General features: G+C 41.7%; 1 protein-coding gene across 2 annotated transcripts in view; it reads left to right on the forward strand.

Moving 5' to 3' along the window:
* The window catches only part of AGPAT5 (1-acylglycerol-3-phosphate O-acyltransferase 5), a 114,062-nt gene that overhangs the window by 34,714 nt on the left and 61,550 nt on the right, over positions 1-17,798 (forward strand). The window contains exon 4 of one of the 2 annotated variants that reach the window (XM_067532032.1): positions 8,887-8,958. In XM_067532032.1, the coding sequence (XP_067388133.1) occupies positions 8,887-8,958 (72 nt within the window). Of the gene's footprint in view, positions 1-8,886; positions 8,977-17,798 lie in introns of both variants that reach the window. The other variant, XM_067532031.1, reaches the window with a different exon arrangement.

Consider the following 17,798-nt stretch of genomic DNA (forward strand, 5'->3'; position numbering starts at 1 on the left):
AGTAACTGTAGTTTAGCCAAATTCAGGGCTGCTTGGAGCAAACATCAATTTTCAAACACCCCGTGGAAATGGAGGGAAGCATGCCATAGGCAGTGTCTGCTTTTCTTGCTTTACTGACCCTAAATATACGCAATGAGCCCAAACACTGTGGTGCACCAGTGAAAGGGCTTCTGTTGGGTCCTGAGGCTAGGGGAGAATGTGCTGTGAAGGCCATGACCCTTTCTTTTCTGTTCCCTCTCCTACTCCCTTCAGCCTACACACCAAAGTCACAGTTTCTGATGCTTTTATTTCTCCTCTGCCATGCATTATCAGAGAGCAAGAGAATATGATCTGTGGAAAGAACACTACTGTTGCCCTTGCATATAGTCACTATGTCTGTGGTGGGCTAATTCTGCTTTTATTATAATACTAACAGTTCAGGTTATCTGTTGCATCCACTATCATCATCGTATCACTATCCAAAGTTATTTTTGTAATTTTCCAAAATCTTGCTATGGCTCTCTGGAATGTCCTGTGTTCAATTTCCTGATGACTATACTGACTGTTAATAGAACGTTTCTCTGGAAAATAGTGTGAAATGTAGGCTACACTTTTCTACAGAACATAGTTATTAACTTAAAGCTATGCTGTTTTGTGTGCCCCACAATACTTTTCACACTATTAAAAACATTAAATTCAGAGGGGTATATTACTGATTCAGAGGGACAAATGGAAGACCATTTACAGACAAGGGTGTTAGAGTGTTATGTGCATTTAAGAAAATGTGTTTAAATTACTTAAAAGGGATACACCAGGACTGTAGCGCAAGCGAATAGGTATTTTTATTGTCTTTATCACACCAAACACTGCAAAAACATAAAACACTTCCTCTTCTTCCTGTTGATGCTCTATCAGTGATGTCACTCGCACTCCACTAAAACTTTCCAGTGATATGTACTTACGGAATACTCATGGAATTTATATTCCCTATCTCAGGTAAACATCCTGTTTGGAATATACACATATTTTGGATACCTAGTTGTGCAGAATTCAGGCGCCAAGGAAACATATTTGTAAACATACTTCATTGTTGATCTAGAAACAGGTTTTAAAGTACAGGGGGGAAAATGGAAATATAGAAAGTGTACCTACAGACTTTCAAAAATCTCTTTTGAGACATATACATATATTTTGATATTACCAGCAAATACAGTATAAATACAATACACACTAGGAAACTGGATCTATAGATGACTGCATAGCTAACAAATTCCTTTTTGGAAATGTACTTCTAATGGTAACAAACAAAAAAGCTCCTTACATTCATCTGCTGTGGCATTGAATTGTTTTATTAGCTAAAAATATAATAGCCATGTATCTAAAGTTGGCTTTAATGTTTTTGCATGGGTCTGCGGAACAGTTTTTGCCCAAACTTTCTCCACCAAAATGCAGCCATGCTGGGTAAAAGGTCAGCAGACAATTTTGGGAATAATTAAGCAGAAAAATATTATTTAGACTATATCTAGGCTTGACTGACTAACTTGATGAAGTGTGTGTTTGTCACAGGGTTGTGTTGTATTGACCACTAAAGCTCCATTTAATAGCTTCAACTTGTATACCCTGTGTGTTTGACCAAAATTCAGTAAAAACAAATATTTTGCCAATATGGATCATCTCATTCTTTCTCTCATTGCTTCTTTGTTTTTAGCTGTGCATTCTTGTGATCAATATTTAACGTGTAACATGGAAAAGGGATGTAAAACAGTGAATTCTCCTAGTTACTCTTGCATTTTCCAGATTGTGTCTATTCTTTCTTTAAGTATTTTTGCACTCATATTTACTGAATGAATTACAAATCTATCCATTATTATTGAATATGATAAAGCTAATAGAGCCACAGTCCCCCCCCCCCTTTCCCTTTCCCAAAATTCACACAAATGTTTAACATTTTTAAGAACACTAATGACAAGATTTGTGTAAGTCAGAGGAAATGATATCTAAGGCTGGATCCAGCTTTTACTTCATACAATATGATCCACAAAATCATTACCTCTTACTGTTGCTGTATTTTCTTCCATATGGTAGTGAGTCGGTTCTGCTGAAAGCAGCGCTATTCTTCCCTTTGCTAAGTAGTGCTGCTTGTGCAAGCAAGACTTGTGGCTCTGCAGAGGCAGTAATGGATCTTAACAATTATGGTCATTGTGACCTTGCTGCACAACAACATGGTCTGCAAGTGCTGTACAGTTTGTGTGTTCTTCTTCTCCCACCTTCATCTGGTCCAGGACCAGTGGTATGGACAGAGGATGGGCTGGCAAAAGCAACAGAGTTTTGGCAGGATTGACTGTATCTGTGTCCCCGATCTGGTGGATCCCTGGACAGCAACACTGAGAGACTCTTTTTCTGTGCTGCCTTCTGGTCCCCTAGTAGCCATGGCTGCTTGGCTGGTCAAGTAGCCAGCTACAACTGGCTATTAGAAGGGAATCACAGAACATAACCATGGGCTGATGTGGAGTGACAGAACATGTAGTGAGGAGTTAATGCTCCTTTTTGCTGCTATTTTTGGAGAGCAATATACTAAGTATGGCTCTCACTCTTCAAACAGAATATCACTGCTAATACTAGGTGGACTTTTGCAACCCACAAAGCTAATTTGGGCAAGTCCAGGCTCAGTTCAGTCAATGTCCAAAAAGATGGACAGATTACATCATTTACCCCAAGAGGGTTTTTCAGACTCCTTACTAGTAGAAGCTGCTGTTCAGAGACCTAAGGGTGAATTAGTACACTCTATTTCCTCAGATAAAAATGGAAAGGAAATGGATTTATTGGGAAGAACAGACTTCCACGTTAAGTTAAGAGCCATGAATTACCAAGCCACAGTTGTGTGCCAACAATACTATCTTTGGAAGAAAATGTCAGTGTTTAATGACTTGCTCGTGAATGAACAGAGGAAACTTACATGTGCTATCATCACAGAAGGTCTCCGAATAACATCATATGCCTTGATAGCATCTGTTGACTTCAGACGCAGCAGCTAGAGCTGTTGCTTCTACAAAGCTAAAGGGGAGGATCTTCCTTTTGAAGGAAGAGGACTGTTCAGTAACAGTACTGATGAGTGTCTGTAAAAGATGGAGAATAGGTACACAGATGCCCAATGAATTGGCAATCAACAGCAAAGAAAAAAACACAAGAACTAGTTTTTAGGTACCAAAACCAACACATCCTTCATTGTCTTTTCACCTTGCTCATAGGAGGCAATAATATCACTAGCAATAGCCTCCTTGGCAGTTTTCTCAAGTAAAGAGAAAGAGCTTCAAACTGAGATCAGGAGGCAGTTAGGCATCTTCGACAGCTATGATATTAGACAGTATGTCAACCTTGTGACCTAAACCCAAGAGCTCTGATCCAGTTTTAGTCCAGGTTCACTCCCCTTCATTTGGAGCCTGGCTATGTCATTTTTTTTCATAGACTCATAGGCTTTAAGATCAGAAGGGGCCATTATGATCATCTAATCTGACTTCTTGCACAACGCAGACCACAGAACCTCACCCACCCCTATAATAGACCCCTAACCTATGACTGAGTTATTGAAGTCCTCAAATCATAGATTAAAGACTTTAAGGTACAGAGAATCCACCAGCAAGTGACCTGTGCCCCATGCTGCAGAGGAAGGTGAAAAACCCCCAGGGCCTCTGCCAATCTGCCCTGGGGGAAAATTCCTTCCCAACCCCAACTATGGCGATCAGCTAAACCCTGAGCATGTGGGCAAGACTCATCAGCCAGACACCTGGGAAAGAATTCTTTGTAGTAACTCAGAAACCATCCCATCTAACATCCCATCACAGGTCATTGGGCATATTTACAGCTAGTAGTCAAAGATCAGTTTAAAGACAAATTAGGTTGTTCAATCATACCATCCTCTCCATAAACTTATCAAACTCAGTCTTGAAGTCAGCTAGGCTTTTTGCCCCCACAGCTTGGAGTTTTTTAATCATGGACAAGTGGATTTTAAAGATTGTCCACATACGATATTAAATACAATTTTAAAAAAATCCCTCCTTCCAATTACCCTTCCTTCTCTCTCACAAGAACCTGTTGAGATCAGAGGTTCTAGATTTCCTCAGAATAGGGGATAAAGAAGAGGTAACAAGAGAATTCAGGGTCATGGGGTTTTATTCAAAGTACTTTCTGATTTGCAAACAAGAACAATAACCAAGGTGGAGGCCTTTGCCTTATTCTAGACCTCAAGAAGCTCCATACTTTCATCAAGACATCTTATTTCTGTATGCTACCCTAGCCTCTATCATACCATCCCTTTGAAAGATTGGTTTGCCCCTCTTGATTTAAAGGACAGGCATTTACATATTTTCACTTTAGTTTCACAATGGGAGAGGGCTACTTCCAGTACAGGGTCCTTCCATTTGGACTTTATGCAGCTCCTCAAAATGTTTATCGGCAGTGGCAGCTCACCTAAGAAGAGAGGGAAGTCTCATGTACCTTTACTTAGAGGATTGGTGAATAAAAGTGTTATTAAAGGAACATCTTTGTAATGCTCTCCTCTGCATATGTACTCTCTTCGGAAGTATGGTTTCATGAACAACCCAAATAAGTCACTGTAACAAACCACTCAGCAAATCTTCTCTCTCTCAGACTCTGAGACAAGCAGAGTGCTTTTTCCTTAAGAAAGGTTTCTGAACATAAAATCAGCAGTAGAAACTCTGTACCTAATGCACTCTCAAAAGCTTATATTCTATCTGAAGTTGATGGGACTCTTCGCTTCAACAACAAATGCATGTGTCAAAATAAGAACTTTCCAGCACTGGCTGTCAGCCAACTATAGACAAAGTACAGACAGCTTCAATCAAAAGCTTTCCGTTGCAAAAGAAGAGCTAATATCGCTAGATTAGCAGGTTCAATCTTGCAATGTCCTCGAAGGGGTGTACCATTCAGTCTTCTTCCATCTATAACTGCTATTTAATATGCATACAACATAAGATTGTGTGCCCACTTCTGCAGGTTCACAATCCAGGGACATTGAATCCCTGCCACCCCAAAGACAAGGTTACATTAAAACCTTCTAGATAGGGTTGTCACCTTTTCTAATTGCTGGTAACCAGATCCCCTTAAGGCCCTGCTCCCTGCCCTACCTCTTCCTCTCCCAAGACCCCACCCATTCTCCGTCTCTTCCCTCCAAGCCCTGTCCCTTCTCTGCCTCCTCCCCCTCCCCCACACCCCCATCGTGCATTCCTTTCCCTCACCCCCCACTGTCACTTGCTGGATCATCTCCACCTTCCTCCCCCACCCCCCCACCCCCAGCTGGGCTCCATCTGCTCTGGGGCTAGGCTGGGAGCTGCTGCTGCCCGTGGATAGGAGGTGGCCCTGGCTGAGCAGAGGTTGGCACGTATTAATGACCTAGTGCCTCCCCACCCCCTGCGGTGACCAGACACTGCCTGGTCTCCTTTTCAACTAGACTTTCCGGTCGAACTGGGCACCTGGCAAACCCAAGTTGGCACCTGGACATAGAAGCCAAAAACCGGACTGTCCAGGTGAAAACTGGATGGGTAGAGCTTAGAGCAATTTGTTAGACATTTAAAAGCATTCTAACCTCACGTCTGGCACAAAGTTGTCCAGGTGCTTATGGACAGCACCTCTGTTTTATAAAAACAAGCAGAGAGGAGTCTGTTCTTAATTTTGCAGTGAGGCAGTGTGTATGGTATGCTCTCAGATACCTTGTGGTTATGCATCTAATGGAAAAATAGCAATCTGGAAGACCAATTAAGCAGAATCATGATAGACACCCATGAGTGTTCATTGAAAACTTCAGTGATACAGGAAATCTTCACATGTTAGGGATATCCACAGATAAACTTCTTTACAACCAAAGAAAATGCAAAATGTCAGAAGCTTTGTTTGAGATCACAGACAGACATTCAGTGGCAGATGTGTTCCTCATATCATGGAGCCAAAGTCTCCTTTCCTCCTATTCTATCTAATAACAGTGTTAGGGGGAACATAAACGAGATCATTTTAATAGTGCCTACTTGGCCTAAGCAGCAACTGTTCACAGATTTACTACACATCTCAGAAGGGATGTGCAAGATGCTACCTGTCATTCTGGATTTGCTTACTTAATAGGCTGGTTGAGTCTGCCATCCAAACCCAAACTCAGTCCACATCACTTAGGTTTTTAACCGATCTGAAATTAATTGCCCATGTTGTTCCACTTCTTTCCAGGATTTATTAGTGAACTCCAGAAAAGAATCTACTAGAAAACATTATATTTTTAAATGGAAAAAGTTTATAATGTGGGCAGACAATGATGATGATAATGTCCCATCTCATTGCCTCAGTCTATATATATACTTAAGTACTTGCTCCAGCTCAAAATAACATGCCTAGCAATCTCTTCAATTTAAGATAAATTTATTAGCCATATCTGTCTTCCATTCTCTCATTGATAATAAATTGGTGTTTGCTCATGAGACAATATTTACCATCCTATTAAAAATCAGGCACCCTCTTGGGACCTTTATTTAGTTTTCACATATTTAATAAAACATCTATTTGAGCCGATAGGAAAATGTTCTTTATTTATGTGTTTAAATCTCTCAAAAATTTTTATTGGAAAAAAAATCAATGCAAGTAGTCTAGTACGGTACTTAGGAAAAGCCAGTAAATGTGCAGCGATGATGAAAAAGTGATTTGGTAAGATAACAGATTTTAGTTTACGTGCAAAAGATTGTTATTTATAACAATGAGGAATTAATTTTTAATAGGAACATTTTATTTACATCCTGTCATCTTTTTTACTTTAGATATTGTGTTTTTCTCTTTTCAAACCTAATGGTGCGATCAGTCTCTCAGTTTTAAAGTTTTAACAGTAATATGTCTGGAAAACATTATAAAACTAATCTCTTCCAGGAAATGGTTTAGCTTTTTCATAAGGTTTCCCAATGAAAATGCTATTATTGTGAAGAATCTTCTGCCTTCTAAAACAAGTAGTTATTTTAATTTATTTGAATACCATCACAGTAGCTAACTTTTTCTTTGAAATTTACCAGACTTCCTTTACTTTATTTGTGAATGTGTATAATAGCCACATACTCACATACATACATATATGTATTGTGACAGGGTCAGGCCATACAGCTACAGGAGAGTAGTACTATTTGAATTCCGCCCACCCACTGCTAGAGGCCCCTTCCCCAGCCTAAGGAAAGGAGTCAGTGGACCTGGGACTCAACTAATTGCGGGGGACAACAAATGAAAAAACAGGTGTGAGGGCCTAAGGGTCAAACAGAGGGAGCTGGAAGGGGACACCGAGCAGAGAACCCCGGACAATGCCCACTGCTCCCTGAAGGTGTCAAGGGAGCCAGCGGGTGCTGCCCAGAGGAATTCTGCCCGGATGCATGAGTGCACAAGGGAACGGAAGTAGGCCCCACAGTCGCAAAGTGCCCTCCCTCCCCCCGCCAACCTCCTCTCCCCAGTCTTGTAGATGGCCACTTTGGCCAGGGCTATGAGGAGGTTAACAAGGAGGTCTCGTGACTTTGTGGGGCCATACAGGACAGTGGTGGGAGGCAGGTGTATCAGTCTCAGGATCAGCAGATCCCTCTTTCCTTGGTAGCTGAACAGGGGTTACTCCCAGTTAATTAGGGCACCTGGGACCAATCAAGGACCTGCCTGGAGCCTTTTAAAAGGCTCTCCTCTAGCCAGACAAGGGGGGTGATAGGAGTTGTGGGAGTGAGGTGAGCTATTGGAGAGCTGAGTGGTGCAGACACAGGCAAGGACCAGGAGGGTACAGAAGGAGAGAATCCCACATGTAGAGAGGTGGAGGGAGAAACCCTGCCCAAGCAGGGCTGAGGGCTTTTCTAGGCATGAATGCTTGAGGGAAAAGACTCTTTCAGAGGAGTGACTAAGCTGTGTGTTTGACTCGGCGCTGCCATGCCCGAAGGGGCTATCAGAGATTGAGAGACTCCCCAGGCAAGGGGGCTGGGAGAGGCCCTACTGAAGCAGAAAATGGACAGTGAGCTGAGGGGCCATGGGCAGGTAACCCAGGGAAGCTAGTAGCATTCTTGAAACCAGCCACATGAGGCTGCTATTTGTAGGGTCCCTGGGTTGGGGTCTGGAGTAGAGGGTGGGACCGCCCCACCCCCACCGGCTATTTGCTGGAGCAGCCAAAGCCCCAACAAAGAGGCAAGGGCCTAGCCAGCGCAGAGATGGGACTGGAGAGCAGAGGGGAATGGCCATTTTGGGAAACAGGTTACTCTCACCCACTTTTAGAGGGGGGGAAATTCTGAGGGATGAAGGTATATCCCGGCCCATTGCTAGAGGGAAGCACTGGACCCACTGAGGCAGAGAAGGTGCTCTGCCACAGTAGCTATGATACACTACCTATTACATACGTCTTCAGTATTTGTCTTGTGTTGCTGTTTACAGTAAGACATCTAGATTTGAAAATTCTGACTTACAAATACTTATGCACATGAATAACTTCACTCGTGAGGATCCCACTAATCTCAATGGTACTACCTGCATGAGTAAAGTTACTTGTGTCTGTGTGTTTGCTGGAACAGACCTTTGTGTCAGTTCCAGTGTTGTCTTCTGAGTCAATATCTAACATTATTAAACAAGACAGTTAAGGTGCTTTGTAATTCTTTGTGCAGACATTATGATCCGCATGTATAACTTCTCCTGATAGTAACTTTGTTAAAGAGTATGTATTGCTTATGCAAATATAAAGAATGTTCTCTACTACACAGACTGCTAATGTTATCTCAATAGATGCTTCTAATGACCTGTCACTATAGTATCTAAAATTGTTTGTATCCAAATTCAAACATTTGTTCTTTCATCAAATGTAGTATGTGGTAAATACTAAATGCTTTTCATTTTTAAATTTTTATTTGCTAGCATGGAGGAATCTATGTAAAACGAAGTGCCAAATTTAATGAAAAAGAAATGAGAAACAAGCTGCAGACCCAGGTGAAAGCTGAGACTCCAGTAAGATTACACTTCTTTTCTCTTTATTTTATTATTATTTTTAAATAATTGATCTTTGTAACTGGAAATAACTAGATCAGAGGAATTAGAAATAACAAATACCTGCAAATTACAAGACAAGCAACCATATGCATGTTTTCTTTATGTATTTTCACTGATTATTCTTGATAATTAAGACTTCTGGTTAAAGTCCCTGTAAACTTTGACCAACTAATCTAAATTCTTTATTATGTAGGAAAAATTCAGTATGTGAACATTTTCTTCTCCATTAAACCTTATAGCTGCCATTACAGCAGCTGAATTCCTTTCCTGAAACAGCCAATTTCACTGTTCCCTATATTTTAAAACAGCATCTTGCCTACTGTAGTAAGGCCTGTCAGACTGATTTTTTTAACTATATATCAAATTAGTTTGGTCTTTTGAAAGTCAAGAAACATTCTTACAAAATCTTAATTAATCAGCTATCAGGATGACTAATCATTTTTAATGTAAGTGACATTTTAAAACTGAATAACTTTGTGTGCTACAGAGAAAATCTCTTGATACTTTTCTATTTGAAGAACAACTGTTACTGCCAAGTGACTTTTCTCATGACTCCCTCTACGGTCCGTGGTTCAGTGGTTGGAATCACTATGCTTTCATTTGCATTAGTTATTGTACATTAAGATGATGTGTGTTCTCCCTTGTTGGCTTGGTGCATTATAACCCACTTGATAACACTTGAGATATCTCAGTTGATACAGCTATGCTTTAAATTATATGAAAAAGGAATGCAACAAAAAGTGGAAACATGGACAAATTGCTAAGGATGAATACAGAAGAATAGCATAAGCATGGAGGGACAAAATCACAAAGGCTAAGGTACAAAATGTGTTACACCTAGCAAGGGACATAAAAGGCATTAAGAAGAGGTTCTGTAAGTACATTAGGAGCAAGAGAAGGACAAAGGAAAGTGTAGGTCCTCCACTTACCGGGGAAGGAGAGCCAGTGATAGGTGACATCAAGAAGTATGAGGTGTTTAATGCTTTGCTTCAGTCTTCACTAAAATGGTTAATTGTGTCCAGATACTTAACACAATTAACGTTAACAACATGGGGAAAGGAACACAGCCCAGAGCAAGGGAAGAACAGGTTAAAGAATATTTAGATAAATTAAACCTAGTCTGCACTTAAAAATTAAATCAACATAGCTGTGTCCGGTCAGGAATGTGAAAAATCTACAACGCTGACCCAGGTACTAATCCCAAGTGTAGATGTAGTTATGTTAACATAAGAATGCTTCAGTTGATGTAGCTACCATCATCCGGGAAGATGGTGTTCAGACACCGATGGCAAAGATCCCTACCATTAATGTAGACTGCATCTACTCTGCAGGATTTTGCTGCCATAACTGCGGCAATGTAGCTGTGCTGGTATCGATAGGCATGATGGAATTCACCCTAGGATATTTAAGGAACTAGCTGAAGCAATCTCGGAACTACTAGCTATTATCTTTGAGAACTCATGGAGGATGGGTGAGGTCCCAGGGGATTTGAAAAGGTAAACATACTTCATACCTTTAAGGAGATCATAGAGGACACAGTTGGCCTAACTTCGATTCCTGGAAGGATACTGGAACAAATGAGTAAACAATCAGTTTGTAAGCACCTGGAGGATAATAGGGTTATAAATAATAGCCAACATAGCTTTGTCAAGAACAGATCATGCCAAACTAATCTAATTTTCTTTCTTGACAGGGTTACTGGCCTAGTCGATAGGGGAAAATCAGGAGACATGATATATCTTGATTTTAGTAAGGCTCTTGACACAGTCCCACATGACATTCTCATAAGCAAGCTAGAGAAATGGAGCTCTCCTGTGTCCAGTAATATTCAATATTTTCATTAATGACTGGGATAATGGAGTGGAAATTATCAACACATTTTATGAGTACAACTCCAAACTTGATGGGGTTGTAAGTGTATGGCGGACAGGATTAGAATTCAAAATTACGTTGACTAATTGGAGATTTGGTGTGAAATCGCCAAGATGAAATTCAGTAAAGACAAATGCAAAAGGCAAGTGCACGTAACTATATTTAGGAAGGAAAAATATACAACTACAAAAAGGGGAATAACTGGCTAGGGAGTAATACTGCTGAAAAGGATCTGCAGATTATAGTGGATCACAATTTGAGTATGGGTCAAGAAAGTGAGGCTGTTTTGAAAAAGGATAGTCATCAACTGCTCTCCATGTCCACAGAAGGTAGGACAAGAAGTAAGCAGCTTAATCTGCAGCGAGGGAGATTTAGTTTAGACTTTAGGAAAACCTTTCTAACTATATAAGTACTAGAATGGATTTCCAAGGGGGGTTGTAGAATCCCTGTCTTTGGAGATTTTAAGAACAGGTTAGGCAAACACGTGTCAGGGATGATCAGTGCAAGCGACTGCACTAGATGACCTCTTCACATCCCTTCCAGCCCTATGTTTCTATGATTCTATATCTGAAATACACACACACACAAACGCTTTTAGTGATGAGTTCTAATAATGGCATGCGTTTTAACGCTGAAGCCATCATAAAGATTATTTGGTCTTAGTATTCTTCAATATTCAATGATTCGATGAGGCAGAATTATCTTTAAATATTAAAGCGGCCTTTTTAAAGAGTCTATGAAAAAGAGGTTTATACTTGAGTAGTACATTGTCAGTCAAAGCTCTGATGTGCTTAATTAAGGCCCTACTTCCAGAATGCATCTGCACTCAGGACAGTACTTAAACACATTCTGGCCTCAATTGGGGCTTCATATGGAAATATTTTGTTAAGGTGTAAATAACAAACTTGTGTGTTTAGATTTATAAAAGTAGGAAGTGGATTTAAGTTATGACAACCAAATATTTGACAGAGTTTTTCTGTAGGTCTTTAGCTAGTGTGTGAAATGTCATTTAGTTTAACATTGCAAAACTTACTTCTGGGGGGAATTCTGCGCCTCTGCACAATGCAGAATTTGCACAGAAATTAATGTTCTGTGCAGAATTTCCTTTTTCCCCAAAGAAATGGGCTGCAGAACTGCTAGCTGCCACTAGGGGCCACTGGACCTGGCAGAGCCCAGCTCCCCAGGTTGCAAATAGAAGACGCTGTGCGGGATGGAGCTGGAGGGTTCCTAGCTGCTGCAGTTCCCCGCACATCCTGAAGGAAGGAGGAGGCATGCAGGAAACTCTATACAAGCCCAGGACCCAGAATCAGGCTGTTTCTCCTGCTGGATCTCTGGGTTCTGTGGCAGAAGGGGTGCATGCAGGTGTCTGGGCTGCAGGAGGGTCCCCGCAGCTGGACTCTGAGTGGGTAGGGTGAGTGATTATCTGGGCTGGGGTGGGGGGCCTGCAACTGAGCTCTGGTTGGGTAGGATGCGTGTCTGGGCTGGGGGGCACCCTGCAGTTGGGCTCTGGGAGGGGGTGTGGGTATCTGGCCCCCTGGCTGGACTCTGGTGGAGAGGGGGCAGAGAAAGACCCAGGGTTGTTGTAGGGGTTTTTTAGCTCTCTCTTCTTGGGGGAAATTTTTTGTGTCTGTATTGTTACAGACAGACTTGCTGACAGGTATTTTGAAAAAAATTACCAAAATAATAGAAACTGTCATGATTATATAATGTTATTTTGACAAATAAAATATGCTGAATTTTAAAATATTGTGTGCAGAATTTTTAATTTTTTGGCACAGAATTTCTCCCAGGAGTAAAACTCTATTTGTCCTGTGAGAGAACTTTTTTTGGTGGGAAGGTAAGTGATATAATTATTATTATTTGGCATGATAGAAGGTGAATGAGTTGATGTGTCTTGGCTGTTAAATTTTCATGACTCTTTTGTAATGCATTTAGTTGCCATATATTATCATATCTGTGTATATATTTTTTTATTTTTTTTAAATGCCAAATTCTGCCCTCTCTATATGGGTAAAATTTACTTTGAATTAAGTTGTGGCCAATAGCAATTTCATGTTATAATTTAACAATAAAAGCTCTAAAAATTGTTGGCTGCTTAAAAATGTTTCTGCTAATGAAAGTGATAATTTTTGGCACAAAACAAGCTTACATTCAAACAGTTATGTGTATTTAACCACTTTAAGTATTAATATTACTATAAAGTCAGATTAATGCATTACATTTGTGTTTGAAATTTAACCACATGAATACATTAAATATTTGTGCTTCCTGTCAATCTGGATAGAAATCTTCCATTTTCTCTCAAGACCAGCGTGCCAGGGATTAATATCATAGTGAACATATATGCTATACTTAACTTGTAGCAGCAAATGGCAGATACCCAAATTGCAAAATAAACCATGGAAGAAAATACTTACATATGATAGTTATATATTGTCCTCTCATCACAAATGAGAACTACTGTGTTCTCTCTGTAAATAGGCATCATATTCATTGCTCTAAATTTGCAGAAAGAATCTCTCTGCCTTTCTCAGGGCTTCTCTACACTTACCTCCGAGATGCAGTGGCAGTCGACCGAAGTTACGCAAGCTGCGCAAAAAACTTGCGTAACTTCTGTCAACTTCTCTGCTTCTCTTCTGCGCTCCATCTTCACTTCACTGCACCGATGGGAACCGTGTTCCTGTCGACGCAGCGCTACATCATTTGAGAAGGTGGTCTTAATATGTCGATTTCTGGATAGACTGAGTGGGTCTTCACTGACTGCTCAGTTGATCCAGAGAAGTCGATCTGACAGCGGCAACTTTGCCGCCGTCAGTGTAGCCATAGCTTCACACACAGAAGTGTCTCAACCTAACTTGAAGAACCAGCTTGCAGTAACTATGAAAAGCAAATAGCTGGAAAAATCTTCCCTTTTCCTTTTTTTTAGTTAAGAAGTTGTACCAAGATTTTGGGAGCTTCCAGGATTTAAATGTGGGTCACTAAAGTCTAGGCCATGTGCATGTTTCACTTAATCCTTTGAGTTGGGTAGAGATTAAGTGACACTGCCATATCATTTAACCAAAATGATGTTTCAGGATCCTCTTGAATAATCCAGCAGAGATTACTGATATTTCTGAAATGGCTAAACATATTGTACATTTAGGGGTGAGCACGCTAGCAAATGTGTTAATCAACATTGCCTAATCTGTTGAGGTGTATATAAAATAGAAGTAGGTATTGAATACCTTGGCTGATGTCATGGTGGCATCTTTTAGTATGAGTGGCCTGTCTCATTTGAAGTATTTTAAAGCTATGAAAACAGGTTCTTGAAAAATGAACAGTCAGAAAAATGCAATCTAGATACAGGCTGGATTACTGTAATGTTCCCTACATGGCATGACTTTTTAAAGTCCACTCAAACGTTATGACCGGTACGTTATTCAACTGCTTGTTTACCAGTTGGTGATAGCCGCAGGGAGCTTTGCTTTGGTGCTCCAATTGATTCCCTGGCTCCCGATTCACTTCTGGGTTGTTGATAGTGATATAAATCAGGGGTTCTCAACATTTTTGGGCTCAGGACTCATTTGTAAACCGTGGTGAACTGTCACCACACAGAGACAGCCTCCCCTCTCCAGTCATGAAAAAGGTTACTGCAATCCTAGGATGCGTTAGGTGAGGTATTTTCGGTAGAGAAAGAGAAGTGTTGTTACCATTGTACAAAGCACTGATGAGACCTCATCTGGAATACTGTGTGCAGTTCTGGTCTCCCATGTTTAGAAAGATGAGTTCAGACTGGAACAGGTGCAGATAAGGGGTACTAGGATAATCAGAGGAATGGAGAACCTGGCTTACGAGAGGATATTTAAGGAGCTTGGCTTGTTTAGCCTAACAAAAAGAGAGCTGAGGGAAGATACAACTTCTCTCTATAAATGCATCAGAGAGATAAACACCAGGGAGGGAGAGGAGTTGTAAAGTTAAGGGCCAGTGTTGGCACAAGAACAAATGGATATAAACTGTCCATCAATAAGTTTAGGCTTGCAATTAGATGAATTCTAACCATCAGAGGAGTGAAGTTCTGAAATAGCCTTCCAATGGAATAATGGAGGCAAAAACTAACGATTTCAAGACTGAACTTGTTAAATTTATGGAGGGGATGGTATGATAAGATTGCCTACAATGGCATATGGCCTCTCCACATCTGCTATAGCAAATATCTCCAACAGCAAGAGTAGATGGGGATCTGCTATAGCAAATATCTCCAACAGTAGATGGGGAAGTTTCTGAGTTACTACAGAGAATTCTTTCCCAGGTGCTCAGGGTCTAACTGATCACCACATTTGGGGTCAGGAAGGAATTTCCCCCAGGTCAGATTGCCAGGGACCTGGAATTTTTTCTCCTTCTTCTGCTACATGGGGCACAGATCACTTGCTAGTTTGAACTAGAGTAAATGGTGGATTTTGTACAACTTGAAGTCTTTAAATCAAGATTTGAAGACTTCAGTAGCTCAGCCAGAGGTTATGGGTTGCAAGAGTGGGTGGGTGAGGTACTGTGATCTGCAATGTACAGGAGGTCAGACTAGATGATTATGGTGGTCCCTTCTGGCCTTAAAGTTTAAGACATAGACGTCCCCAGATCCAGTCTCCCACCTCTCCCTTGAATGGGTCCATCGGTGGGATGACTCAGAGCTAAGTGTCCAGAAGCTTAAGTCTAAATTAGCTGCTACCACCCGAGAATGAGATCTTGGAGTCACTGTGGATAGTTTTCTGAAAACATCCACTCAATATGCAGCGCAGCAGTCAAAAAAGCTAACAGAATTTTGGGAATCATTAGGAAAGGGATAGATAATAACACAGAAAGTATCTTATTGCCCCTTTACAAATCCATGGTACGCCCACATCTTGAATACTGTGTGCAGATCTGGTTGTCCATCTCAAAAAAAAGATATATTTGAATTGGAAAAGGTACAGAAAAGGGCAACAAAAATGATTAGGGGTATGGAACAACTTCCATATGAGGAGAGATTAATAAGACTGGGACTTTTCAGCTTGGAAAGAAGAGGACTAAGGGGGGATATGATAGAGGTCTATAAAATGACTGGTGTGGAGAAAGTAAATAAGGAAGTGTTATTTACTGTTTCTCAAAACACAAGAACTAGGGGTCATCAAATGAAATTAATAGGTAGCAGGTTTAAAATGAACAAAAGGAAGTATTTCTTCACACAACGCACAGTCAACCTATGGTACCCTTTGCCAGAGGAGGCTGTGAAGGCAAGACTATTAGAGGGTTTACAAAAGAAATAAGTTCATCAGAGGATAGGTCCATCAATTGCTATTAGCCAAGATGGGCAGGGATGCAAAACGATGTTCTGAAGTGCCCCTAGTCTCTTTTTGCCAGAAGCTGGGAATGGGCAACAGGGGATGGATCACTTGATGATTACCTGTTTTGTTCATTCCCTCTGAAGCACCTGGCATTGGTCACTATTGGAAGACAGGATACTGAGCTAGATGAACCACTGGTCTCACCCAGTATGGCTGTTCTTATGTTCTTAAGCTCTGGACAAATGAGAGCACCAAGGAAACCTCACCACCAGCAACTCAGGGAGGTGGAGTGAGCCAAGACATGCCCCCCCCCCCCCCCAAAAAAAAACAAAAACAAAAAACACACAGCCTGTGCCATAGGTAATGGTGAGCAGAGAGTAAAGAGTTGGGAGAAGGATTTGGAGCCTGGATGTGTAGGGGTGTAGTGAATGGGATCCTGGGAGAGCTGGGGTAGGACTGGGGAGCAGAGAGGCATTGGGGGCAGTGAGAGGGGTATGGGGCAAAGGGTGCTAGGGGAAAGGTGATGAGCCAATAGCTTCCCAAAAAACACCCCGCTCCCACACAAAGCCATGGGGTCAGGGGAGTTGGGGTGCTGAGGTGTAAGGTGGGTAGTCTGGGAGAAGGGCAGAAGAGGCTGGGGATAAGATGGGGGAAGATCTTGGGGCCAGGATGCGTGGTATGACAGAGGGGCAATGGCATGGCTCTGGAGAAGCAGTATGTAAGGACCAGGGGCCAGTACGGGGGTGTGGAAGATGGGGTGTTGCCTAGCTGCAAGGTGGGGGATATATCATGGGACTGGTACTTATCAGAGAACATGTTATCTGCAAACCAAGGGAGGAACATGCTCTTTCCCACCCTGCGCAAAGAAGCAATAGGTTAGGGAGAGCAGCTAGGACCACAGAAATCCTGGGGACACTCCCTCACCCCTCTGTCCCAGAGTGACCTGCTATATCCAATGTAAACAGACACCAACTATTCCCTCCCAGCTCCTGTCCCATGTTAGCTGGGCTCAGCTTACTACTCCTGGCACTGTGACCTCTGGGTTCACCACACAACTCATATTTGGCCCAGACCTCCCTCCCCCCCGTAGGGGGGCTGCCCAGACCAAATTTGTGGGAGGGATGTTGTGACATGTTGTATGGGTCACAATGTCACTCACTCAAATTTGGCCTGGCTTGGCCCCCCCCATCTTCCTGAGTGGCACTGTGAGCCCGTATGCATTGCCCGGAGTGGAAGGGGCAGCCATCCACATGACTCTTTGTCACGTTCTGGTGACCCAATTTTGGGTTGTGACTGACAGATTGAGAAACAATGAAATAAAGCACCTGCAGTTCAATGTACTGTTATGAAGTCCCACGTGACTGGGTCCCAACTTCCTGAGAAATTGTCCCCTTCATTGTCCTCCACTATCCCAATGGTTATGTCCTTGCTTAGATTTTGGATTATTGCATCTGGGTATTGTGTCTTCGGAGGGCAGTTGAATCAGAATTTCCCTCCCCACTCTCCTTTTCCATCCCAACAGAAACAATTTTTGACTTTCAAGGCACAGCCTTTCTGTTTGTTTATGCTTTTCCCTAGGTTGCTAATAGTAGATGTATTTAAGCCTTTCAT

The sequence above is a fragment of the Emydura macquarii genome, unplaced genomic scaffold (assembly GCF_026122565.2).
Source record: "Emydura macquarii macquarii isolate MOO-44397 ecotype Brisbane River unplaced genomic scaffold, CSIRO-AGI_Emac_v2 contig_3238, whole genome shotgun sequence".
Taxonomy (NCBI): Eukaryota; Metazoa; Chordata; order Testudines; family Chelidae; genus Emydura; species Emydura macquarii.